This window comes from Engystomops pustulosus, chromosome 1, assembly GCF_040894005.1.
Source record: "Engystomops pustulosus chromosome 1, aEngPut4.maternal, whole genome shotgun sequence".
Taxonomy (NCBI): domain Eukaryota; kingdom Metazoa; phylum Chordata; class Amphibia; order Anura; family Leptodactylidae; genus Engystomops; species Engystomops pustulosus.
This window is the reverse complement of record NC_092411.1, coordinates 69,934,762-69,961,702: the sequence shown is the minus strand read 5'-3', so window position 1 is coordinate 69,961,702 and position 26,941 is coordinate 69,934,762. Positions and strand designations below refer to the sequence as shown.

Here is a 26,941-nt window from a genome sequence, read left to right as displayed (position 1 = left end):
TATGGAAACAAGATGAGAGCTTTGTCACATATGCACAGAATACTTAAGATCGTAGTTACTGAGAGTATGACCACCATCATTCATGAGAACATTGATATTTTTTTACCATTTTAAGTGAGTTGTCCACTCTTATGAAAGTAGGTTTGTACTCTCATATCATTTCACTATATTTCTTTTTGTAGAAGGTGCCACCAATTGCATTTGAGTGATCACTCAGTGGAAGTGCATAAAATGTTTAAATAGCATTTTGCTAAAAAGCCCATACATATAGAATGGCCTATTTTTTTTTTTTTTGTAGTACTGGGACATATTTTGTTTTTTTAATTTTCTGGTGTCAAGTATGATGTGAAATGTATTATTGGTAAGGTTTACTTATATGTAATTTTTTATGTTAATGTTACTGCATTCCTTGCTTTAAGGTTTATTCCACATGTGCATAGTGGTATTAATGAGACTGCACTATAAATACAATATGAAACCCATTGACATTGTTTGTTTTTTATGGAAAGAGTAGCCCTGCATGTTAAGCAATTTTCTGCTTCCAAAGTCAAAATGAACTCTACTCTGCTGTTAGTTTAGCATTGAACTAGCTTTCATTGTTGGTGTAAGTATTTAGTTCCACTGTGGTGTTTGCTAGGAAAGCGGTTTGTAATGTTGCTGCTTAATAACATTGGCAATTGTATGATCTTCTGTTATGAGGTTATAAGCTTATCATGGTTATTTAAAAAAAAAACGAAAGGTGCTTTAAAATTCTATATGGACTCTTTAGCATAGTATATAATAATGATAATTCTTTATATAGCGCCTACAGATTTCGCAGCTTTGCACATAGCTTGCCAAATCTGTCCCTGTCCCTATGGGGCTCACAATCTGAATAGAATAGATTGTGAACCATGGATTATGTAAAATAAATAAAAAAAGACAGAGCATACTCTGACCTGCATAAATCTATGTGCAATCTCTGGAATTCTTGCAGCATATTTATACAGGCTCTTCTGTTCCAATAGACCAATAATGTATGTTCTCTAAGTTGTTAGAAAGTTTAAATGGCAAAATAATAATCTTGAAGATGTCTGTTAGGACTATGTTTGACCCAGCCCCAGGATTTGTGAGCTGACTGAACACAGTTGTTTCCTTGTCCCTGTAAGAGAAGGGTATGGTCACTGCAGCAACAACTTCCATTAAAGCTGTAGTGTAGTGCATTATTTAGGGACAATGAGCCAACTTCTTCCATCTCCTTGTCCTCAGCTTAATATTGCTACTACTTGCTATAAGGAAATCTATCAAATTCGAACATGATAAACCAGGTGCACTAACTCATAGATGCTGGCACTGTGACTGTAGTAATCTTTTATATTTATCAATGGCTTCCTTCTAAAATCAACTTGTATAACTATGCTAATGATGGGGGGTTGTTTCCATTGCTGCACAGGCTGTTACACAGGCTGCCTGCTGCTGCAAGATTACACAAGTGAGACATCAGGCTCATAGGGTTCAGTGAGACAAGTGAGAGTGGCTTCATTAGAATATTTATAAAAGTTGATTTTAGAAGGAAAGAGGCCTTGAAAAACAAATTGACGATTACCACAGTCCTAGGATCTATAAGTAAGTTTAAATATTATTTAGTTTATTATCCGTTATTTTGACAATAGTTTATTTAATCCCCCCCTCAACGACCAGGCCCTTTTTTTGCATTTGGTTTTTCATTTTTCACTCCCCACCTTCAAAAATGCTTAACTTTTTTTTTTTTTTTTTTTTTTTTTTTTTTTTTTAATTTTTCATGTCAAGAGCTGTGTGAGGGCTTGTTTTTTGCATAACAAATTGGGTCACGGGGTAACCAAATTTATATAGGTTTTATAATGTCTTCACACTTTTACAAAAATTAAAACGTTCTGTACAAAAAATTCTTCATTTTACCATCTTCTGGCGCTAATAATTTTTTCATACTTCATTGCAATGAATGTGTTTAAAATGTGTGAGCCTCTTGTCTTCGTATGACCAAGGCTGTCATAGGAACCAAATTCCGCTCTCCGCGGACGTCGCAGAAAGTGACCATCTAGCCACTATGGTAGCAACAATTGCGGGTGTTAACGGTGGGTGTTTGCTGTATATTGCTGCAAACAAGCACCTTGTATGGATGGAGATCAGCACGTGAGCCCTCTGCATACAGCGGCAGCCGACATGTGGCGTACTATTACATCACACGTCTGTAAGGGGTTTTTCGAATTTAGAAGTCGGGCTGGGGAGGGGTTAATTAAAAATAAAAAAGCCTGTGTCCCACGCTGCCATCTTGCTGGTCTGTGGTCATGGAGGTTACAGTGCTGGAGAAGGTGATTACATGACTCGTGCCATAAAGTTGCAACTGAAATAATGGCAGAATGTCTAATTTCTTTTGTTTTGTTTCAGTCTCTGCCAATTAGTGCTTTAGGAGGAAACAAGGAGACAGAAGCCTCAGTATCTGTAAAGCAAGAGTCTGTAACAGCTCCAGCACTGTTAAATGTCAGGGTAAGTAATATGCATACCCTTCTATTAGTAACAGGGTTATAATAATGAAGGCCCATAACTAGATATTGAATAGGTGACATATTTATACCATTCTCATTTATGTTCTGATTTCATTTGCATTCTGTTTTCATTTCATATAGGGAACTTGTCAGGTGATTAAAGGACATGTTCACACAGTGCGGTTGATTTGTGTGTAAAAGCACAAGTCGGTGGGATTGTGGCTTTGTGTGATCACATATGCGTTTCAACTGAAACTTCTTTTTATCAAATCCTGATCCATATAATATATATGGACAGTTCAGTGGACAGAAGTCCTTGCATCATACAGAAATGTTCTGCCAGCCAAACTGCAGTTGTGGTGACAATGCTGCTGTTTGGCTGGGAGACAGGGGGAGTCTTTGCATCGATTTCTGTATGATGCAAGGGCATCCATTCGATGCACTGAGGGATTGGAACAGCACATGTGTCCATTTCCACAGGTTGAACACATTTAGTACCCGTTGGGGTGATTTGTGACCCTAAACCAGTGATGGCGAACCTTTCAGAGACCGAGTGCCCAAACTGCAACCAAAATCTACTTATTTACCATGAAGTGCCAACATGGCATTTCAAGCAGTAACTTAATGCTACCTGTTCTTCAACATCATTCAGTTGTATTGGCTCTCCTAAGGCGACCAATACAGTTGAAAGATGGTGGGTAAATTCAGACCATCATTGTAGCTTCTCTCCAGGAAGAATGGTGGTTCCAGCAGGATGACCTCCAAAGACAATGCAGTTCAGTCAACACCTTCTCACTTTTCCTGCCGTTTCAAACAGCCAGTGAAGTGTTGCTTTAAAATGGCACTGAGAGCAGCATCTCTTAAGTTGCTTGGGAATGCAGGAAGATTTGGTGGATGATGTGGTCCTGTTTGGTGAAATTGGGGCGATGGCCTGAGTGCCCACAGAATGGGCTGCGAGTGCCACCTCTGGCACCCGTGCCATAGGTTCGCCACCACTGCCCTAAACTAACTGCGCCCATTATTTGGCAATGGGAGGAGCTTTATAGAATAATCCAAACTTAAATATATATAGGCGGTCCCCTACTTAAGAAAACTCGACTTGCATACGACCCCTAGTTACAAACGGACCTCTGGATATTGGTAATTTATTGTACTTTAGTTCTAGACTACAATGATCAGCTGTAACAGTTATCAAATGTGTCTGTAATGAAGCTTTATTGTTAATATTGATTCTTATGACAACCCAACATTTTTAAAATCCAATTCTCACAGAGACCAAAATGAGACCAATGATAAAATATACAGTTCCTACTTATATACAAATTCAATTTGAGAACAAACCTGCAGACCCTATTTTGTATGTAACCCGGAGACTGCCTGTATAGAACTGTCAGTGAAAGTGACGACTTGTGTAATTTTAACCTGTAAATTTATTTATTTTTTTTTTTTTGCAGCCTCCGTCAACTACAACATTTGTCCTTAATCAAATAAACCAGTTGCCAACACTGGGTAACACAATAGTGATGACAAAGACTCCTACTGTTACTACTACACGCCAGACTATCACCGTAACCAAAATCCTTCAGACTACTGCTGCAACAAGACCATCCACCGCTGCACCCATTGTCCAAACTACTTTATCTGCTGTACCATCTAAAGAGCAAATCCAGCTGAAAGATCTGCTAAAAACCAGCAGCCTGAATAAATTAATGAAACTGAAACCACCATCTAATATTGCTCAGCCAGTTGCAACTGCTGCAAGTATGTATGACTTTACTTTCCTCTCCATGTATTCCAAATAATCATCGTAACCTTGGCCGTACCTTTTCAGAGGAAACTGGTTTATTTTGGTTTAAGGATAGTTCCTAGACTAAAATTTTTTGCAATATGGAACATTATTTTGAGAGTGGCTTTTTATGCTGGTAGTGTTTGGCTTTTGCTATATGCCTCCTGTATTACTTGTGTAATAATCCTTTTGGCCTTCTGCACATCCTTGAGATTTATAGTTTTACCTGTTTAATACATAGTATTTCTGCCGCATTCCCAAATCTATTATATTTTGTTACAGAAATTGTCATATTCTCACCAAAGGTGGTAAGTGCCACCAAAACAGGTAAGGGAGTAGTTGGGTCTCACTGTTCACATAACTGTTTCTAAAAACTAAAGTATTTTTTCTTTCCTATCACCTTGCCAGCATTAGACACTGTTTTGTGTGGATCTTATTTTGGCTTATGCTTTAAAACCGCTGCTTTGTAACCTGCAGTTCCTATGCAGCCATATCCAAAAGTTGTCCACACATCTCGTTCTAAATGCAATTAATTTATTAGATTTTGTTCTCAGGATCTGGAGAGTGGGGGACTGCACTTTTCTACTTCTGCTTTTACACTGTTGATGGTGAAATGTTGACTGATTCTGTTATCTCCAAGTAGCAGCAAATTATTTTTAATTTGCAGATATTTGCAAAATATTGGGTTATCTATAATTGAGGCAATGTGTCAAACTTATTATTGGCATGGAGTTCAACTCCGTGGGGCCTTCGAGCTTTCGTTAGCATAGTAAACTTTTCTTAGATCTTTGACTGACTTTACGCAAAGTGTATATAGGGTAAAGCTACAAGGAGCTTTTATGAACTGCTGCTACTTGAAGTACTGCAAAATATTATTTGTCCAGTTTTTTTGTCTTTACACTTTTATATTGTTTTGATAGCTGATCTGATCAATGGAGCAAAGAAAGATATTTCTAATAAAGAAGTGACCAGAATATGGATCAATGATGATATTAAAATGAGAAGCTTTTCTCCAACTAATGTAAGTCGTTCAAATAATTTAAAATATGTTAATTGAACATTCAGACAATATGTTTGTTTTCTTTAGTTTTTTTAATTATTTACCTAAACCAGTTCTCCACAGAAATGAGGTATAATGGAAAGAGATATGCAGCTGTTTTGTGTGTTTTCTTCTTTTGGTTTGGGCTCGCTACAACTGATTAAAAGAAACTGTGGTGTGAACTTTTGGACCTCCAGATTGTAAAGAAGTCTGCTCTTTAGTTGCTATAACATTTTGTTATGGCAAATGAAAAATGGTGAAACTTGAATTAATCAAACAAACTTCTGGCTTGCCCTGTAGCCTGCATTTAGTATCTGCATTTCTCAGCTACTGTTTGTTGCACTCAATTTCACAGTAGCTTACCCACAATTAATCCAACACCCCCTGCGGACTAGAGAAGGGGTGGCCCTAAATACATTTTTTTCTTCCTGATCCAATAAAATAGTATTGTAGAGCAGTGTATTGAACTTGAACCAGCGATCAGAGCATCGCTGGTTCAAGTATGTATAAGTAAAAAAAAGTGAAAAACACTGAACACTACACATTAGAATAAATAAAAAATAAATACATTAAAATATAAGCCCCTAAAATGTCAGTTTCCCATAAAAACATAATAATAATAATGACAATAATAATGTCACTTTCCCATAATAAAGTATAAAAAAAACCAAAAAAAACCTGCATATTTGGTATTGTTGCGTCCGTTACAATCTGTATAATAAAACAGAATCGTTACTGGACCCGCACGGTAAACGCCGGAGAAAAAAAACCGCAAAAACGTTCCGAAAAAATAATTTTTAATTTGTCAGGAGAAAAATAAAAAAGTTATGCATATGAAAAGATGGTGATGCTAAAATGAACAAGATTTTCTTCAAATTAGTTTTTTTATTCAGTACAATTGAATAAAATACACAACCCCCACATATTTGGTATCCCTGCGTCCGTAACAATCTGCATAATAAAAAAGAATCATTATTAGAACCGCAAAGTGAACCCCGTTTAAAAAAAAAAACCCAAAAAATTTTTCAATTAATACCCTATAAAAAGTGATTTAAAAAATGTTATGCACTCTAAAATAAGACCACTAAAAAGAACAATCGTTCTCGCAAAAACTAAGCCCTTAAAAAGATTTGTGAGGCGAAAAATAAAAAAGTTATGCATATGAAAGACGGTGATGCTAAAATTAACAACATTTTTGCCAAATTACTTTTTATTCAGTAAAAATGGGAAAAAATAAAAAATCTATATAAATGAGGTCTTTTCGTAATCGTGACGACCCATAGAATAAAAATAATATACTATTTTTATGGTATGGTTAACGACCAAAAAAAAAAAAACATAAAAATTTTCCTAAAAATTTATGATTTTCATTTCCTCCACCAACATAAAGTTAATAAAATCTCACCAATTAGCGATAGATGCCCCAAAATTACGTACCAGAAAAGTGCATCTCATGTGGCAAAAGAAATAAGCCCCTATAGGTCCACATTAAAAAAAGAAAAAAATTGCCTGTACAATGTGACATAGCAGATCTGCTCTGGATGGCGCCTCCTTCCCTTCTATGCCCGGCCGTGCGCCAATACAGCTGGTTACCACCACATATAGAGTATCAGTGTACTCGGGAGGTATCAAACTTTGTGGAGCCTTTTTTCATTTAATCCATTGTAAATGTTTAATTTTCCACCCAAAATGAGTGTATTGTGAAAAAATATTACAATTTGCAGCATGCACCTCCATTTTGTTTTAACCCCTATAAAACACCTAAAGGGTTAACAAATTTCTTAAAAGTGGTTTTTCATACGTTGAGCGGTGTAGTTTCCATAATGGGGTAATTTACGAGTCTCGCTATTATTTAGGCCTCTCAGTGTCAATTTAGAAGTTGAGCAGGTCCATCTAAATACGGGTTTTGGTGATTTTACAAAAAATGTGAAAAATGGCACCTAAATTCTGAGCCTCATAACATTCTAGTAAAATATGTGGAATCTGAAAAAAACATCCAACATAAAGCAGACATTTGGGAAATGTAAGTTATGAATTTATTTGGGTGCTATGACTATCTGCATCAGAAGTAGAGAATTTAGAACGTTGAAAATAAAGATTTATTTTTTTTTTCATAACTAAACGTAAAAGATTTCATCCAAATTTTTAAACTAATTTGAAGTACAATCTCAAAATCCCCTGGATATCTCATAGCGTTCCCACGTTATAACCACTTATAGAGACACAGGGCAGATTTGAAAAATGGGGCCGCGTCCTTAAGGCCAAAAGAGGCTGAGTCCCATAGGGGTTAAATGAATTTCAGGCAATTGAGGGGGTGGATTTACATTATTCACTTGGAAGTGCTAAAATTGAGGTTTTTTGTGTGTGTGTCTAACATAATGAATCTTTATTTTAGAAAGTAAAAGAGGAGGATGAGCCAGAGGAGGAAGATGAAGAGGAAATGGGCCACGCAGAGACATACGCTGAATATATGCCAATTAAACGTATGTTGCAGTTAATGCCTCCATATTTGCAAATAATTATAAACTTGTATTATATATATTTTATTCCAATTCACTTAGTTGTGTGTTAGAAAAGTGGTTAAATTCACCTTTTAGGATATGATAACACACTATTAAGTGAATTTGGAATATAGTTGTGAATTTAACCACTTTTCTAGCACTTCTGATATATTGGAACACATTGTTGTGTAGGGGAATCCTACCAGACAGTCTTACCACCTTCCTTCTAATGCTTCTTCGGTTTTTGTCTATCCATTACAGGCAGCCCCTGGGTTACGTACTAGATAGATAGATTCTTTAGTTTTCTACTTAAGTTGAATTTGTATGTACCGAATAAGCCAAGGCCCCTAATTTTACCACCCCAAAAAATGGGAGAACCTATTGATTTGTGTATAAGCCTAGGGTGGAAAATGCATTGGTCACAGCTTTACTTTAGTGTTGTCCATGCTGTGTGATTTGGTGTAGATTTGTGCTATAATTTATATCCGTTTTTGAAGCTGTTGGTGGTTTAATATAGCAAATGTGAAATAGCAGCATGTGAAACCTAATGGGATTTTTTTTTTTTTCCCTTCTTTAGTTAAAGTTGGGCTGAGACATCCAGATCCAGTTGTGGAAACAAGTTCCCTGTCTAGTGTAACTCCCCCAGATGTTTGGTACCAAACCTCAATTTCTGAGGAGACAGTTGATAATGGGTGGCTATCTGCACTGCAATTAGAAGCAATCACTTATGCTGCACAGGTAAGTTTTTGTGACTTTTTTTTTAATTTATTTATTTTTTTTCCACAGCTCCACTTTTTTATACAAGCTAAGGTTTCATACACATCCAAAATTCTGAAATTAAATTCGCTCATGTTTCCCGTTTGTATTGTTGACTGTTGGTGCAATTGAACATAAATAAAATTTGTGCACTTAAAAACTTTTTTAGTTTTTGCTTCTTCTTTTTTTTCTGCTTTATAGCAACATGAAACCTTCCTTCCTAATGGTGAGAGAGCTGGCTTCCTAATTGGGGATGGGGCAGGAGTTGGGAAAGGAAGAACAATTGCTGGAATCATTTATGAAAACTATTTGCTTAGTAGAAAAAGATCATTGTGGTGAGTGGAAAACACATAATATATCATTCAACTGTTTGGTTTTTAACATTGCTGCCCCATATTCACTTATCTGTAGTCAATCTGATTTACACACTACTTTACTTTCGTTCTACTTTAAGAATAAAAAATATTCAGGAACAGTGTCCTTTTTAAATATTATTTCACTACTCATGAATCCAGTTTCCTAAAAAGTTAGTTCAAACTGATAACTTCATGTGTAATAGATTACATTATGCCAAATTATTTCCCCCCTTCCCTCACAGGTTCAGTGTCTCGAATGACTTAAAGTATGATGCTGAAAGGGACTTGAGAGACATTGGAGCCAAAAATATTCAGGTTCATTCTTTAAACAAGGTGTGTTCAATGGTAATATTTTTTATAAATATATTTGCGTTAATAGCTTTTTGTTTATAACTTTTGTTTTGTTTTTCATATTGCAGTTCAAATATGGCAAAATATCATCAAAGCATAATGGTAGTGTTAAGAAAGGCGTTATATTTGCTACATATTCCTCACTAATCGGTGAAAGTCAATCTGGGGGTAAATACAAAACTCGCTTAAAGCAGCTACTTCACTGGTGCGGAGAAGATTTTGATGGTGTCGTATCCTTTGCTTGGGTTGTGACTAAATAAATGTGTTCAAATTCTTTTTTTCCAAGTTTGTAGGCATTAAGTTTGTATCCTAAACCAGAATATTAAAGAAGACCTGTCTCCTTAAAAAAACGAACTACCGCTATCCCAGATGTTGCAGTGTTAACCTGCTAGCTTTATCGGAACCCTCCAATAGCTACCAAACACTGCAGCGCCCATACCCTCAGAACACAGAGCCAGGCTTACAGCTGCATAATTATGAGGGGTTGGTACGAGGTGCCGGTTACTGCTGCATGAAGCCTGGCAGTCACCGCTGGGAAAGTGTGTGTGGTGACGGGTCCTCTTTAAAAACTCTTCTCTATTTACTTAGGAATTCTGGTTTATGCTCAACAGTATTGTCTGTTTCTCCTTTTGGTTTCCTTAATTTAACTGTAGATTGTATTTGATGAATGTCACAAGGCAAAAAATTTGTGTCCCGTTGGTTCTTCAAAACCAACAAAAACTGGTTTAGCAGTGCTTGAACTTCAGAACAAGCTGCCTAAAGCAAGAGTTGTGTATGCTAGTGCCACAGGTATGTCAATTTTTATTTATTTATTTTTCAGTAAAATGCCAATTTCTAGCTTCTGTCAAAAGTTATAACAGGCTCTTTCTTTCAGGTGCCTCTGAACCAAGAAATATGGCTTATATGAGCCGTCTAGGAATTTGGGGTGAAGGTACACCCTTTAGAGAATTCAATGACTTCATTCAGGCTGTAGAAAGAAGGTGAGAATTTCTTAAACCAATAATTTTTTTTTTTTTTTTTGCAGTAGGTTGTATAGTGCAGTTAACAATGCATGGGAAAGCATTTTCTAATGCCTTAAATGTTTGATTTTTTTTTTTTACTTAAATATTGTCATCTGAAGGGCTTTTTTTCACTGCATGGCACCATCCAAGGTCATCATGTTTCTTGTTTTTTTCACAATCCTAGTACTGGGACTTGTGTTATTACTGGCAATGTACCAAGCAATCCGCTGGGGTACTAGAATATTATGCTTGTTCCAAGTAGTATGGCCAAGAAGGCCCGCTACATGAAACCAGTACCGTATTTTTCGGACTATAAGGCGCACGAAAAATCCTTTAATTCTCTCGGAAATCAAAGGTCCGCCTTATATATGAGCCATACTTGCAGACAACAGCTGCCTTGAACTGTGCACAGGTCTGCCACCTGCTGGTCATTTATCCTTATACTCAAGTGCGCCATATAATCTGGTGCGTCTTACATATGAACCTAGACGTTTTAGCAGGCATTTATTGATGTTGCGCCCTATACTCCGGTGCGCATTATAGTCCAAAAAATACTGTATACTCTTCAGTGCACAACAACCTAAACTGAGTTGAATCTATGTGAGCTAAAATCCGGTAATGGAAAAGTAGATGGGCACTATCTCACCTTTTAGTGACACTGTAGTTGCATGTTGCAGTGTCCTCTTCATACAACAGTGGTTGTCTACTTTTTAAATTCCATGTAGGCATCATAAACACAAACAAATCATAAATACACTACGTATCCCTGGACATCTAAATGGCCTGATCTATCAAAATTTATAAGAAGCCATATAGTAAATTGCTGCACTTTGTCACACCTGAATATTTGAAAAAAGTAATCAGTCCCTGACTGTAAGGCCTCACTTTTATTGTTCTATTTGACTGTTTTGTAATGTCCATTTTATGTCTGTCCCCTATTTGTACTGCGCTACTGAATATGCATTCAATTAGCAGCTGGTCCTGCAAACAATGACCCCTTACTAATTTATGTATACCAAAGTGTAAAGTGTACCATATTTCTGCAATCCTTAAGAAATGTTTAAAGCCATTGAAACCTAATAAATGTATATATGTTTGGTACCCCTGTGATCATCCCGACCCAAACAATAGAAATTTGTGTTATTTGGACAAGAAAATATTTTTATAACTTTGTACATATGGATTTTTTTAACCCCTTCAGTACCACACCAGCTGTTACTGTGACAGATTGCAGAAAGTACGTAAATTTATGTCATGTAAATTTAAATGGCTATATCTCCTGAGCCCTAGTATCTTGCCACACAATTATGGTGTCAAATTAAACAGGAGAATATATGGATTGTGAATGGATGCTTCACAGAACCAGAGAGATCCACCCTTAAAGTTGCTGCCCTCGCCCCTCTCCATAGAGTAACATAGAGCCCGGCGCCATATTCCGTAGAAAGATAGGACATGTCCTATATTTCTACAGGCTACGGAACGGTATGTACGGCGCCGTGAGGCGATTGACGTGTACGGGGGACCTATATACGCCCCCATACGTTTGTGTGAGCGTAGCCTAAGAGTGGATATCTCCGGTTCTGAATCCATACACAATCTATATATCATGGGAAACTCTGACACCAATTGGTTGTAGGTGCAAGGGTTAAGGAGATACAGCCGGTGCCCCCTCCAGACAGTCAGAAGAATAATAAAGAGGAAACTGCAGGAAACTGTTTCACTTTCCCTTTACAGAATTGCAGAAGTACATGCACCATCTGCATCTGTAGCTGAACCTGGGAAAGGGTGATGGAATAAAGATACTCACCTCTTGGAAAAAAAACAAAGTAAAATTTGTAACATGTAAGCGTTTCCAGAGATATCAACATTTAACCCGAGCCCTCTCCATAGCCGGTATGTCTTTGCTGCATATTGCAGCAAAGGCTTACCGGTAGCACCGATCGCGGGTGTTTTTACCTCGATCGCCACCGGCAATGCTGCCGGCGGCTTCAAAGAGATGGCGCCGAATGGGCGCCGCCATCTTGTCATGGATCACCACTCCCCGATGACGTCACATTGAGCGGCGATCCTTCGCCATGGTAGCCTGGGGTGTTCCGAATACCCGAGGCTACTTCGTTTTAACCCATGCATTACAATGTGCTAATTGCAGTAGTATGGCAGTATATGATAGGATAAATCAGACTACCTAGGGTTAGAGTACCCTAGGGAGTCTGAAAAATAGTAAAAGTAAAAATAAAAAAAAAGTTAAAAAAAAAATTATAATAAAAAAAACATAAAAATTCAAATCCCCCCCCCCCTCTTTTCCCTAGAACGGATATAAAAATAAATAACAGTAAAAGTCCTAAACACATTAGGTATCGCCGCGTCCAAAAAATGCCTGATCTATCAAAATATAATAAAGTTTTTTCACTGCGTTTAACCCCGTAACGGAAAATAGCGTCCAAAGTCGAAAATGGCGCTTTTTTTTGCCATTTTGAAAAATATTAAAAAAAAACATAAAAAGTGATCAAAAGGCACAGTCCCAAAAATTATAGTAATGAAAACGCTATCAAAATTCGCAAAAAATGACACTATCCACAGCTCCGTACACCAAAGTATGAAAAAGTTATTAGCGCCAGAAGATGGCAAAATAAAAAAAAACAATTTTGTACAGGAGGTTTTAATTTTTTTAAATGTATGAAAACATTATAAAACCTATATAAATTTGGTATCCACGTGATCGTACCAACCCAAAGAATAAAGTAGACATGTCATTTGGGGCGCTCAGTGAAAGACGTAATATCCAAGCCCACCAGAAAATGGCGCAAATGTAGTTTTTCACCATTTTCACTGCATTTGGAATTTTTTTCCCGCTTCACAGTACACACAATGGAATATTAAATACCGTCACTATGAAGTGCAACTTGTTACGCAGAAAATAAGCCATAACACAGCTCTTTATGTGGAAAAATAAAAAGTTATAGATTTTTGAAGTTGGTGAGTGAAAAATGGAAGTGAAAAAACCTAAAAAAGGCCAGGTCGTTAAGGGGTTAAAGAAGTGCACAGCAGAACGTAAAAAAATTGCCTGGTCTTTCTGGCATCGGTACCGTCGGTACTGAAACGGTTAAAGCTTCCCAGTATATGGCATGGACTATTACATGCTGACACTTGGTATGCCAAAAACTGTGTACTTCTATCTTTTATTATTGTATTCATCAATTTGCATTAACTTTCTTTTAATTTTCTTATTCCAGAGGAGTTGGTGCCATGGAAATTGTAGCCATGGATATGAAACTGAGGGGCATGTACATTGCAAGGCAGCTAAGCTTCACTGGTGTCACTTTCAAAATTGAAGAAGTTCCCCTCTCCCAGGATTATGTTAGAATGTACAACAAGTCTGTAAAACTGGTGGGTGTTTTTATTTTGGTGTGTTGAGGATTAAATGTAAAGTTTGATCCATGAATGGTTTATTTCCTGCGGTCTAGCTTTTAGAAGAGGTGACCAATTCTTGATCATTTGATCATACTTGATCAGCCATGCTTGCTGTTGCAGTACTTGCAAACCCTTTGTTAAGCTGACCGACAAGGCCTAGAGCCAGATTACAGCAAAGGCTTAAAGATAGGATATTGATGAGAGAGCGCTTTTTATTGCCATTTTATTCCTTATCCACAGCAGAGATAATACATGTCTGCGCACTCTGGATCTATCCTGTGGTTAGTAGATAAATGTCATTAATGAGAAGACCCCTTTAAGGGGTTTTCTTGCCCTTCTTATAGGCTCATTTGGCAATCTGAAGAATGGGTCTCTGTGTGCCCCATATAAAGGGAGTGATGATACAAATACTCCATAGCCTTTTAGAATTGATTGGGGTGCTAAGCATTAGTTTGGAGATCTTTGGGGCACTCAGTTTGATCATAAAGCGGAGGTTTCAAACAACTGGGACCCAGAGTGCTCTTCCCAAGCTTATGGTTAGGGAGATGCATATTTTATTATTTTTTTTTCTGCCTTAAATTGCGTAAAAGTCTATAAAATCTTTAAGCCGATGAGTTCCCTTTTACCTTTGAATAGTCTGCAGGCCTTCATGTGCTCATGTATATTGATTGCAACCCATCAGTCACTGCTTTCATGGGTGCTCCCCTTATAATCTCCTTGCTAACAGTTCTTTATAATATAGAAATATTGATCACAATATTCAGCTTTTTTACCTTTTTGCTTTATATTTTTTTTATTATTTTTTTTTAATTTGCCTTTTGTGTTTCCATTGCATCCTCAAGTAACTTGTTTTTGGCAGCCACCACTTAGTTCACAGGATGATAAATGTCCTTAAAAACTGAAATACACATATTTATAAACAAAATCTGATATTTAAGTCTGCATGTAAATTTGGTGTACTTTGTCTAAAAGCAAAAACTCTGAATTATAGAGGTTACAAACAGTTTTCTTTCTTCTTTAAGTGGGTCCTGGCCAGAGAGAGGTTTCAACAAGCTGCAGATCTAATTGATGCAGAACAGAGGATGAAAAAGTCTATGTGGGGGCAGTTCTGGTCGGCCCACCAGAGGTTTTTCAAATATCTTTGCATAGCATCCAAGGTTAGAAGAGTAGTACAGCTCGCCAGAGAAGAAATCAAAAATGGAAAGGTGAGCTGCAGTATGTGTGAGGTAGTGCTATGTGTTTTGATGCTGCAAAATGTTCCCTTTGACATAAACTTCTTTCTGTGTTCCAGTGTGTTGTCATTGGTCTCCAATCCACTGGAGAGGCAAGAACTTTGGAAGCTTTGGAGGAAGGGGGCGGGGAACTTAATGATTTTGTGTCTACTGCAAAGTAAGAACTCGGCGTTATTTTGTTTCTATATTTTATTTTATTATTTTTACGTTTTCTTTAGATAATGATTGGTAAGATTAGTATCTCCAACTCTAATTTATGAAGCAATTTAGGGCACAAAAGCAGATCCACAATGTGCTATTATTTTTTTTTTTTTTTTTTTTTTTTTTTTTTTTTTTTCTTTCGTTCTGTAATTGTGGACCAAAACCAGATGTAGGTATAATGGATGTATTTGTACCGGTTCTGTTTCATCCCTCCTGGTTTTGACTTTCAATAGCTACTGGGATGTAATCTAGCCCTTTACTCTACTCTATCATACAGTGAGCCTTGTGACCTTTCAACTTTTCAATTCAAATAGAAATTTTGCTTTAATCAAAATGTTGGATTTGGTGTAAAAGGCGTTTGTTTTTGTAAAAAATATTTTTCTTTCCTGCACGTGGCATTGTAGCTTATGTCGAAGGGTACATTCACACGGCAGTATGCCCACCCGGCATGGAGAGGAGGTGGTGGTGACCCCTCCATAGAAAACAGCGGCACACGGGATAAGAGACAGCATGCTTTATCTTTTCCCGGTGTACGGCCCAGTGCGGTGCCACACGGGTTGCACCGGGCCGCCATTGCCGTCTATGGGGACGTATGTGGCCACATCCCCCACATTCACATGCCCCCAGATGGGCGTGTGAATGAGCCCTTAGTTGAACTACTATTCGTGTACATTTGTTTTCAGAAACTAGCAAGACTGCTTCCATAATAACGCTTGCTTTTTTTTTTGTGTATGTGATTACTTGCATATTTACAAAGTTATTACACTTCCAATTTTAGGGGTGTTTTACAATCTCTGATTGAAAAGCATTTTCCTGCTCCAGATCGTAAGAAATTATTTAGCCTTCTTGGAATAGACTTATCAGCTCAAAGCAATAACAATTCTCCCAGAGAAAGCCCCAGCAAGGACAGCAAATCAAAGAAAAGGAAAGGTGGGTAACAAATTGGATCTCTTGCAAATTATTGGGGTTCAGTGATGAGACCTCCCAATGATCGAGAACGGGGAGGGGGGGGGGTCTGCATCGTAGCGCCCTACTCGGCAATCTCCCTCAGCGCCGTAGACCTGAACAAGCAGCCCGGCCAATCAATGACCAGCTTTAAAAAAAAAAAAAAAAAATCAATAAAAAATGTTTCTATTTAAAATGCAAATCCTCTTTTTATGTGGTCAATTTTGGTAAATTATTTTTTAGGTGAAGAGCTTAAACGAGACTCAAAAAAACCTCGTAAATCAGGTGGACTTGCTGGCAGCAGTTCAGATGAGATGGACAGTGGATCTGACTCATCTGATAAAGAGGCTGAGAGTGAAAGTGAAAGCTTTAAGTCTGTGAGCTCTGGAGACGATGAAGATGACTTTAATCCATTTAGAGATGAATCAAGTGGTGATGATGAAGATGGTAATTTTTTTTATTTATAGCTTATTGAATGGCAAATATATCACAGAATGAAAAAGATCTAATTTGTCTGAATATAATCTCAGCTAGTAGGCATTCATGAGAGATTCTGGCTTGTGCAGACTGTGCAATCTGTGTGTGGGACTTTATAAAACCTGTTTGTTCTCCTGTGTGCTAACAGCATAAAAATGCTTTATCTGAACAGATCCTTGGTTGATTAGAAAAGAACACAAGAAAAGTAAGGATAAAAAGAAGAAAAAGAAAAGTATCGACCCAGACTCCATTCAAAGTGCCTTATTAGCATCAGGGCTTGGATCTAAACGGCCCAGTTTTTCATCTGCTGTCAAATCTGTTCCTGTAAGCACTGCCCCCACCCTTCCAGGTAAATAGTAGCATTAGAATTCCAAACTGATCTGTGAAACCGTGAAAGAGATTAACCATGCTCCTTACTCTTTTAGCTATTTCTAGTAATGCAATTTCCAGTAATTCCAATGCCAGTAACAGCTGCGTAACCAGTCAGGATTCTGTGGAAAGAGCCCAACAAATGAAGAAAGAGCTTCTGGATAAACTGGATGACTTGGCAGAAGCCTTACCACCAAATACCTTGGATGAGCTTATTGATGAGTTGGGAGGACCAGATAATGTGGCAGAGGTAATGTATTCTAAGTGGTAGCATTTCCTTTTCTTGCTTGTCATTTTTGTTATTTCGTGGGGGGTTTAGAGTAGTGTTATTTTTACTTGTTCATACAGATCTTATAACACATGAACATGCAACTTGTTTTTCTAAAGATGACTGGTCGGAAAGGTAGAGTGGTCAGTAATGATGATGGAAGCATATCTTATGAATCTCGATCCGAACTTGATGTTCCTGTAGAAATTCTAAATATCACAGAGAAACAGAGGTTCATGGATGGTGAAAAGGTTAGTGTTGTGTTTTTTGTTTTGTGTTTTTTTGTTGGACAAATGGAGGACACAAAAGGTTTATAGGCTTTTGTGACCCGCATATCAAAAATGTTTTGTTTGCCGATGTTTTTATTATAGCTGATACTGAGGGTTTTTGTTTGTAGAATATTTCAATCATCTCAGAAGCTGCCAGTTCAGGAATTTCATTACAAGCTGACAGAAGAGCTAAGAATCAGAGGAGAAGAGTACATATGACATTGGAATTGCCCTGGAGTGCAGATAGAGCTATTCAGCAGTTTGGTGAGTTTAAATTTGGGGAAAATATGCATGTGTATAGATTTCTTTTCTTTAAGAATAAATAACTACTTAAAATTTTGCAACTGCTTCCCATAGGTAGGACACACAGATCTAATCAAGTTACTGCTCCAGAATATGTTTTCCTAATCTCAGAATTGGCTGGAGAACAAAGATTTGCTTCTATTGTTGCCAAGAGACTGGAAAGTTTGGTAGGTATTTAACATTCTAGACAGATGCTGGTACAGCACTGTGCTCCATTCTCTCGTTTTTTATGTAGTCTTTCTGTCTTCTGCTTCAAAAACTGTTCTCCTATCTAAATGTTCAGTGCTTTTTGAAAACTTCTGGCATTTATTTCTTTTAAGGGAGCCTTGACGCATGGTGATAGAAGAGCCACAGAATCCAGGGATTTAAGTCGTTTTAACTTTGATAACAAGGTATACATTGCAAATTTCCCATTGTTGTCGATAACAGAAGACCTGTTTTAATTGTCCTTTTGTTTGCCAAGTAGCAACTTTGATTTTGCCTATGTTATATTGTGTTTTGTTTTTTTTTTTTTTTTTTTTCATAGTATGGTAGAAATGCTCTAGAAATTGTTATGAAGTCTATTGTAAGCTTGGATTCGCCTTTGGTTTCTCCACCACCAGATTATCCTGGCGACTTTTTTAAAGGTGAGTTAAAATTATAATGTGGATAGTAAGTCATTTTTGTATTTGCCTTTTAGAATTCGGCTCTGCTTATGCAGCAGTTCTGCTTTTCATAATAATGGGTGTATTCCATGATCTGTCACAAGCCCAAAAATACCTTTTACTGATTAATCCATTGATTTACGGTCTATGGCCATTTTGATGGGAAGAATAGTTGCATTTTCTAATAGCTTATGCTAATATGCTAGTTGAGTCCACCCTACATGGCACCAAAAGTTTGTAGGATATAAATGTCTTCTGAAGGAAATTGGTGTAATTTTTTTTAAAGACTATTTAAAAATAAAGTAAAAAAAAAAAAAATTATACAAAAAAACCCTAAAAATTCAAACCCCCCCCCCCCTCCTTTCCCTAGAAGTCATATAAATCTAAATAAACCATAAACACATTAGGTATTGCCACGTCCGAAAATGCCTGATCTATCAAAATATAATACTGTGTTTAACCCTGTAATTGAAAATGGCGCCAAAGTTGCAAAAGTCATTTTTTGCCATTTTGAAAAATGTAATTAAGTGATCAAAAGTTTGCACAGTTCTAAAAATAGAAGCAATGAAAACGTTATCAAGTCGCAAAGAATGACACCATCCACAGCTCTGCACATTAAAGTATGAAAGTTATTAGCACCAGAAGACGGCAAAATGAAGAATTTTTTTTTTTTTTTGTACAGGAGGTTTTAATTTTTGTAAATGTATGAAAACATAAAACCTATACAAATTTGGTATCCCCGTGATCGTACTGGCCCAATTAATGAAGTAGACATATCATTTGGGGCGCACAGTGAAAGCTGTAAAATACAATCCCACAAGAAATGACGCAAATGTGTTTTTCCATCTTCCCTGCATTCAGAATTATTTTTTTTTTTCCGCTTCCAAGTATACGGCACAGAATATTAAATACCATCACTATCAAGTGCAATTTGTTATGCAGAAAACAAGCCCTCACAAAGCACTTTACATGGAAAAATAAAATGGTTGGAGTGAAAAATAAAGATGCAAAAACGAAAAAGGGCCTGGTCCTTAAGGGGTTAAGGTTTACAGCAAATCTACCACTTACATGTGCCTCCTAAAAGAAGAGCAGTTTTCTTTTTGCTTTTAATAGCTAACTTTTCGGGGGGCTCTAGGCTATGTCACAGGAGCCCCTTCTGGCTCCATCTAATTATCCACGCCTCCATTCTGTGTTTCTGCCTTCCTCCACTCTGAATAAAGGTGTGAATAATTGGCAGAAGGGGCTGCTGTGATGTAGCCAGGTGCCCCTGTAAGTATGCCAGGTTTAGAAGTGCAGCATCCATGTGGAAGATTTCCTTTAAGACTATTTGAATTTACTCTCTAATGTATAATGACACATACTGACAAAATCGCTGTGTATCCCCCACTAGATGTTCGTCAAGGGTTGATTGGAGTTGGACTTATAAATGTAGAAGACAGATCTGGAATTTTGACTTTGGACAAAGGTAGGGCTGCTGCTGAAGACAAGAAATGTTTTAATCTTTATCGGAGAAAAGTGCCTCTTCACTTCTTCAAGATCATTTCTTCTAATGCATTTTTTCCAGAAATATGGTGATTTCTGTCGTGATGGTAATGGCAGCTCAGTGGGGTTTATTCTCTACGGAATAAGAGAGCGATGAATCCCCTGCAGCTAGATCTCCACCCACCTGATCTGATAGAACTGCACATCACAGATGGTGAAGTCAGTTCTCCACAGGATAGAGGATCAATGTCTGTTAGTTTGGAATACCCATTGCCCCAAAAAACTGGGGACGGCAAGTCTGATTTACCTGCTATGCAGCGAATAGGACTTCTGCAATGACTTTGACAAAAGTCCATAAAGTCAATGTAATAGTCGGCCCTCGTCATTTACACGCTATCCCTTATTGCAAAGTCTCTCGCCCCTGCAGATGAAGGCATATTGTTAGAACATGCTATAGCTTTCTTATCTGTGCTGAGTTTGGGAACTTCAAACGGTACTGATCTTCAGGAGCTTCCTGCATAGTTCTCAGAACAGCAAATGCTCAGGGTGAACTTTTGTGTTGTGCTCGATCAGTTTCTGTGGGATTTACAGCACCGCTCACAGGATGACCAGATGCCAGAAGGTGCTAAACAGGGCAGCAAAGGGGGGAACTTGAGGGTCCCTCCAGCCAATGGCAAGGTGTGCCAGCAGTTCGAGGGGACCCCCTGTGATTGGACATTTATAGATGAGGTGAAGTTAACGAGTTGCATTTCTCTATAAAGGACCTGGTTTGGCTTGTAGCAACAACTACAACAAACAATTGATACATTTTAGACAAAACCTAAAAGGGAGTGCAGCTAATTCTTTATTACCAAATGTTTTCAATTTAATTCCCTTTTTCCTTTTTCTTTAGATTATAACAATATTGGAAAGTTCCTTAATCGTATTTTGGGCATGGAAGTACATCAGCAAAATGCTCTATTTCAGTACTTCTCTGACACACTCAGTGCAGTTATACAGAATGCTAAGAAGAATGGCAGATACGACATGGGTATTCTAGGTAATGATCTGGAAGTCTGCATTTTAAGAACTTTTCATTTGAAATTTTTGTAGTGTTTTTTTTTTTTTTTTTTTTCATCGAAAGACCTTTAATATAGTCTGAAATATGACATTACTTTCACTGTGCCTTCAATCAATTACTTTTGTTTGGTATTTTGGTAATTAATATATCCACTAGTTAAAAAGAAATTACTTATGTAAGGTTATATGTGAATTAATTAATACTAGCCAAAAAGACTAACATTATTTTTTTTTTCCATACAGAACAGTCCTCTCTAGATATATTTAATGTGACTACTCATTGGTTAGCATGTAAATAGATACAAACGTTAATGTTTGTATCTATTAACACATATTAAAAAAAAGCAAACACAAATTGAGGGGGCAAAGTAGCAATCTACTGATGACAGATCCCCTCTAAAATAAACTACTGTCTGCCTCTCTATAAAACCATTAAAGTTCATATACTTCAATAGCGATGACACAATGTACAGAGAATTTTTATTTATTTTTTCACTACATTATTTTTCTCCACAGATCTTGGTTCTGGTGATGAAAAGGTTAGAAAATCTCAAGTCAAGAAGTTCCTGACCCCAGGTTATTCCACTTCAGGTCATGTGGAATTGTACACAGTAAGTGGTTTAAGTAATAGGCGATCTCTATGCATTTTCCTCCTCTTAACTTTGATTTCCATGTTGCATGTGCATTGATTCTATTTGAAAGACTTTAGCATACTTTTACATTAGTTTAGCAACTTATGGATGCATTATTTAAGATTTTAAAAACTAATTCCTATAAAACTCTTATGATGGAAATTAAACAATGTCATTCTAGTGGCTTTTGGTGTTTTTTCAGTAAAAACAGTAACTATTCTACTATTATAAAATAACAGCACTAATGATGCATAATTCTAATATTTACAGATAAGTGTAGAAAGGGGGATGTCGTGGGAGGATGCAACTAAAATCTGGGCAGAACAGATTGGACCAGATGATGGATTTTATTTATCACTACAGGTAAGAGGTTTTGATCTAAGTTATGGCTTGGTGAATGAGGATACAGAAAGTTATTAGCTGGGGTAAGGCACAGAAACATAAAAACATACAGACAATGGGAAGGGATTTATAATACATCGGCCCGGTATTGGTATTGCACCTCATCCTGCAAACTTGGTTATGTAAGTTCACAGGCTATAGCGCCAGGCAGGAACTGCCACCACAGCCTACTGTCACCGGCTGTGCACCTCTTCATGCTCCTCGCGGCCCACTGGGTGTGAAGATGACGTAAAGAGTAAATGGCAATTAGTGGCAATTCACTTATTTGCGATTTTTTGAGGGCTTGTACACCAGAAACCTGGCATACGAGCCCTGATTAAATCTGCCCCAATGGTGACCCTCAACCTTTTTTGTTGCAGGGACCAGTAGAGTATGTGTTAAATTTTCCCAGGCACCCGAAAGATGGGGGGGGGGGGGGTGCCAGTATCTGGGCACCTCGACACCTTCTATCAGCAACCTCTCCTGTCTGCTCTTCCTCCTGATGTTTTCAATGATCTAGGGCCCAGTGGTTTAGGAATACTGGCCTAAAGGGTACATGGTTATAATAAAGAAAGGGGATTTTGTTATATTTAGTGGCCAAGCCTCCAAGTTAGTCCCATTTCACATTATTCAGAGACGAGTGCTGTGCCAAGGACTTGTGAATATGCTGGGGATTAAACTCTGTGCATTATATTGTCATATAATGCACAAAATTCTTATTTCCTTGATATGTAGCAGAGCCGACGTTCGGCTCTCCTACCTGTTAACATTTTTTTTTTTAACCTGTATAATGTTGTTTTTCTGCAGATAAGAAATAATAAGAAAACTGCTATTTTAGTCAAAGAAATCAACCCCAAAAAGAGGCTTTTCCTTGTGTACAGACCTAACACTGGAAAGCAACTTAAACTTGAAACATTGTCAGATCTGAAAAAGAAATACAAGAAGGTAAGAAACTACTCATTTAAAATTTTAAGAGGTTGGTCAGTCTTAAAGGATCTTCATGATGTCTGTGAACATGGGAAGATTCCTATCAATCGTTAAGAAAGTGGGCATCAATTGCCCAGCAAAGTACTTCTTTCAAAGGTGGTGTGTTAGGCCATAGTACTCTAAATGACTAACTTTTAATCTGCACCACGCATAAGGTTGCAGTAGACCACCTATAATTTTTCTCCCTGGATTCTCTATGGATTCAAGCATTAGTAAGCAAAACAAGTTTGAGATTCTTAACCCTGCTGCTTTACAATATGCATAATGGTCCATAAATTTACCTGCATTGTTGCCTTCTAATAGGTATTCACTAGAATTGTGGTACATGCCACCATATCATGATTGTAGATACTTCAGTTTAGGTTTCCTGTTTCAAGTCCATGATTTTAGAGGATGTATTTTTGAAGCTGTTATTTTATCTGTTGAGCATGGAAATTTCAATATTCATGGTTTAGCGCCAATTATCATCCTCAAACAACATTTACATGTCAGTCATTGTAATTGTTTGCCTTATTAGATTGTATTGTCTTGCCAGGTAACATCTGATGATGCATTTTCTCACTGGAAAGAACAGTATACATCTTCTGCTGAGATATGTACCCATGCCTATTGGTGAGTAATTGGTATTCACATATATTTATTATAGGGAGTTGTTAAAATCTGTGTGCAGTGAGCTCACCTGGAGCCACCAGGATATTCCGAGTTAATTACGTAGAATTGATGGGAAGCCAGGGGCTCTATAATCTGTACAAAGGCCAATGCTTCTATTCATGGTTTGTCCCAATAGCTGTAAAGCAAGGCTAAAAACACTCTATCTTGAATTCCACATCAAAATATGTATATCTAACTTTATCTTTTTGTTGCAGGAGAGGTAATTGTAAAAAAGCAAGCTTAGGACTCGTGTGTGAAATAGGCTTGCGCTGTAGGACATATTATGTTCTGTGCGGCTCTGTCTTAAGTGTCTGGACTAAAGTGGAAGGAGTTCTTGCCTCCGTTAGCGGCACAAATGTAAAAATGCAGATAGTTCGCTTACGAACTGAAGATGGGCAAAGAATTGTTGGTAAGTAACCGTGGATGTTAATGCATATCTTGGTATGTAATTGGTATTTAGGGATTATGCTACATGTAGAATAGAATAGATGCTAGTACATGTGTTAAGTTGGTAATGACCATGATTGCTTTTTAAAATGTAAAATAATTCAAATCATAACTCTTTATATGAATAAGTTAATAATCTAAACAAACATTATGATGTAGATATTGGAGCAAAGACTCTGCGTCACTGCCCCCCCCTACAAAACTATAAACTCTGCTCAGCTTCTGCTCTGTAATTTGCTCATTTCAGTTTACACAAAAAAATTTAGTTCTACATTACAAGCTCATTAGTTTGTTTGGTTTTTAGAAGATTATAAAACATTATTGCTATGGGGAGCGAATACAACATATTGCTTCTCTTCCACAGCCTCACCGATTGCATATATTGCTTGGCAGGAGGGAGGAATGGTGATGTCACTGTCCATATTAGGACAGGTGAGATCACTGGGGAAACGCCTTGTACATCGGCGACATTCAATCAGCGGCTGCTGCCAATGTACTCTTCCCTCTGCATTCAGGGGGAGGGAGGTCCCCAGTTGACGTATCCCACAGTATAAGCATACAGTGTGATACGTTTGTGCCATATGTTGTAAGGACCTATAGGAATCCTCCTAACGTGTCCTTAAAATGTATGCACAAAAACGAGGTGTGAACCCAGCCTCTATGTATGTGTATGTATAATACATGTGTATGTATATATGTATGTATAATTATAAGTATAATATATATGTGTTTATTATAGTAATTTGTTCAAATTGTCCTTGGGATAACTATTTAAATTTTTTTTTTCCTCCTCAAAGGTCTCATCATTCCAGCAAATTGTGTATCGTCCCTTATAACCCTGTTATCGACTTCAGACCAGTCTCAGCAGATTGCAGTACAACAGCAACAAATGTGGCAGCAACTTCATCCACAGAGCATTAGCAATTTCAGCACCCCATAGATATCTGCCATACTGAAACCTGGAAGTAGAAAGAAACTGTAGAAACCATAACCGTGCACATGAATCAGGGACAGATTCCAAAGAGTTCAGTCTACTTGCTTGTAGGTGAACACGGTGTTTTGTTGTCCACCAGGACTTGGCGTACACCAAGAGATCTTTGTGGCAATCTGCAAGTTCCTTTATAGTGGCACATATATATATATTTTTTTTTTTAGGCTTGTTTTTGTTTTTTTCTTTCACTACTTTTGGTGCTTCCCATCAGCTCCAGCTTTCATAGTCCTTTAATTTAATAGTTTTTTTTTTTTTTTCTTTTGAACACTTACCCCTCCCCCCTTCATGTCATATGGAAGAGGGAACGCACTACTTTGTTTTTGGTTTATTTCCCATATAGTGCTCAGGGTCTTATTTGGTAATCAATAATTTTTAAAGGGGAGCTTTCCATAAATGCATGTACGAGGAACATATGATGCATAAACCAATATATGTATATAAAAGGTTTTCCTAACTTGTGAAATAAGGATGCATGCTTTCATAAATGCACTGTATTTATAAGGGTCTAGTTGTGTTTCCCCCCACATTGGTTAATGCAGAGCATGCCTTTGAAAGCATGAAGACAGAGACTTTGGCAAGTCCTGATCCATAGGGAATAATCAGTTCCTGGTCTCCACATTGCCCATTTTATTTTTACATAGTATTTTAAATTTAATTATTTAAGTTGAGTGCATTTTCTTCTGTGTATATTTCAACACATTTGCTCTTAAAATTGTGATGAAAATGTAATATTTTAAGTGTAAAAAAAAGGACATTTTCTAATGTGCTGCAGCAAAGGGCTTGTGCCTAATTTTTTTTTTTTTTCTTTCCCTTTTGACATGAAAAAATGGGAACAATACAATTCCATTTTGTTTTCTTTACAGATTGCTTTGTTGTAATTTAATAAACAAATTTGACTGGTAAAATAAGGCACATCTTGAATGGTACACTGTTATGTAGATCACTCAAGGCTCCCTGCTGTGTGTTTTGCCTTCTGTGTAACTTGAATACAATTTACTATGTTGTAAGACATTGTAGAGTTTCTCGAGCTGTTTAAAATTGTAATGTACAAATGTGAATAGTTATCTATAATATGGGTAAGTTTTTTTTTTTTGTTTTTTTTTTTTTTTGTTGTTTATGCCTTCAATAGTTCATGTTTATAAGGAAGTGAAAAAGACAATGTTTGTCAATTCTTGCTTGCACAGGTTGCACTATTGAGCGTTTTGAAACTGTATAAACCTGTTGGGGAAATTAAAATTACCCTTTGAGGTATTTACACCTTAGAGGAAGAAAATAAAAATCATTGTACTAACAAATCTATCTTGTGGTGATTAATTTTCACATTTAGTTAGATTATGTTAATGTGAAAAAAAAAAAAATTTACAACCCTGTTCAGGGTGATTATTGGATCCTAGTTTTGTACTGCACTCTTATCTATGTGTCCATTTCACACCTACCTTTTGGGCTCTGCAGCCTATGTCTAAAATAGCACTGTCCACCACTGCTATTCCCATCAGCAGGGCCGGTTCTAGACAAAGTGGGGCCCTGGGCAAAACTAAAAGTGGGGCCCCAAAATAAAACTATTTTATGACCAGTCACAGTCAGGAAGAGGCTCTTTTAGTATGGTAAAACAAACTGTAATATGGGAGAATTTTATAGGAGATAGATAGATGATAGGGAGATTTATGGGCAGCATGGTGGCTCCGGGATTAGCACTACAGCCTTGCAGCACTGGTCAACATCTGCAAAGATTTTGTATGTTCTCTCTGTGTCTGCGTGGGTTTCCTCCGGGTCCTCCGGTTTCCTCCCACACTCCAAAAAATTACTGGTAGGTTGATTAGACTGTGAGGCCCATTGGGGAGGGGGACCAATATTTTCTCAAAGCAGACACTTGCCCCATTTTCAAAATTGCATCAAAG

The 26,941-nt window shown here is 37.3% G+C and overlaps 1 protein-coding gene across 2 annotated transcripts in view; it reads left to right on the top strand.

The window, feature by feature from the left end:
- The window catches only part of SBNO1 (strawberry notch homolog 1), a 28,123-nt gene extending 1,785 nt beyond the window's left edge, over positions 1-26,338 (top strand). The window contains exons 3-33 of one of the 2 annotated variants that reach the window (XM_072144299.1): positions 2,407-2,505; positions 3,959-4,265; positions 4,573-4,617; positions 5,211-5,311; positions 7,725-7,812; positions 8,408-8,568; positions 8,788-8,921; positions 9,185-9,275; positions 9,362-9,523; positions 9,947-10,082; positions 10,168-10,273; positions 13,528-13,681; positions 14,728-14,910; positions 14,997-15,094; positions 15,917-16,068; positions 16,327-16,530; positions 16,733-16,909; positions 16,986-17,179; positions 17,317-17,448; positions 17,595-17,730; positions 17,824-17,936; positions 18,090-18,161; positions 18,296-18,395; positions 19,804-19,878; positions 20,788-20,934; positions 21,471-21,565; positions 21,857-21,949; positions 22,775-22,912; positions 23,490-23,566; positions 23,821-24,014; positions 24,850-26,338. In XM_072144299.1, the coding sequence (XP_072000400.1) occupies positions 2,407-2,505; positions 3,959-4,265; positions 4,573-4,617; positions 5,211-5,311; positions 7,725-7,812; positions 8,408-8,568; positions 8,788-8,921; positions 9,185-9,275; positions 9,362-9,523; positions 9,947-10,082; positions 10,168-10,273; positions 13,528-13,681; positions 14,728-14,910; positions 14,997-15,094; positions 15,917-16,068; positions 16,327-16,530; positions 16,733-16,909; positions 16,986-17,179; positions 17,317-17,448; positions 17,595-17,730; positions 17,824-17,936; positions 18,090-18,161; positions 18,296-18,395; positions 19,804-19,878; positions 20,788-20,934; positions 21,471-21,565; positions 21,857-21,949; positions 22,775-22,912; positions 23,490-23,566; positions 23,821-24,014; positions 24,850-24,992 (4,107 nt within the window). In that variant the 3' untranslated portion in view covers positions 24,993-26,338. The remainder of the gene's footprint in view (positions 1-2,406; positions 2,506-3,958; positions 4,266-4,572; positions 4,618-5,210; positions 5,312-7,724; positions 7,813-8,407; positions 8,569-8,787; positions 8,922-9,184; positions 9,276-9,361; positions 9,524-9,946; positions 10,083-10,167; positions 10,274-13,527; positions 13,682-14,727; positions 14,911-14,996; positions 15,095-15,916; positions 16,069-16,326; positions 16,531-16,732; positions 16,910-16,985; positions 17,180-17,316; positions 17,449-17,594; positions 17,731-17,823; positions 17,937-18,089; positions 18,162-18,295; positions 18,396-19,803; positions 19,879-20,787; positions 20,935-21,470; positions 21,566-21,856; positions 21,950-22,774; positions 22,913-23,489; positions 23,567-23,820; positions 24,015-24,849) is intronic. The other variant, XM_072144300.1, reaches the window with a different exon arrangement.
- The last annotated feature ends 603 nt before the right edge of the window (positions 26,339-26,941 follow it).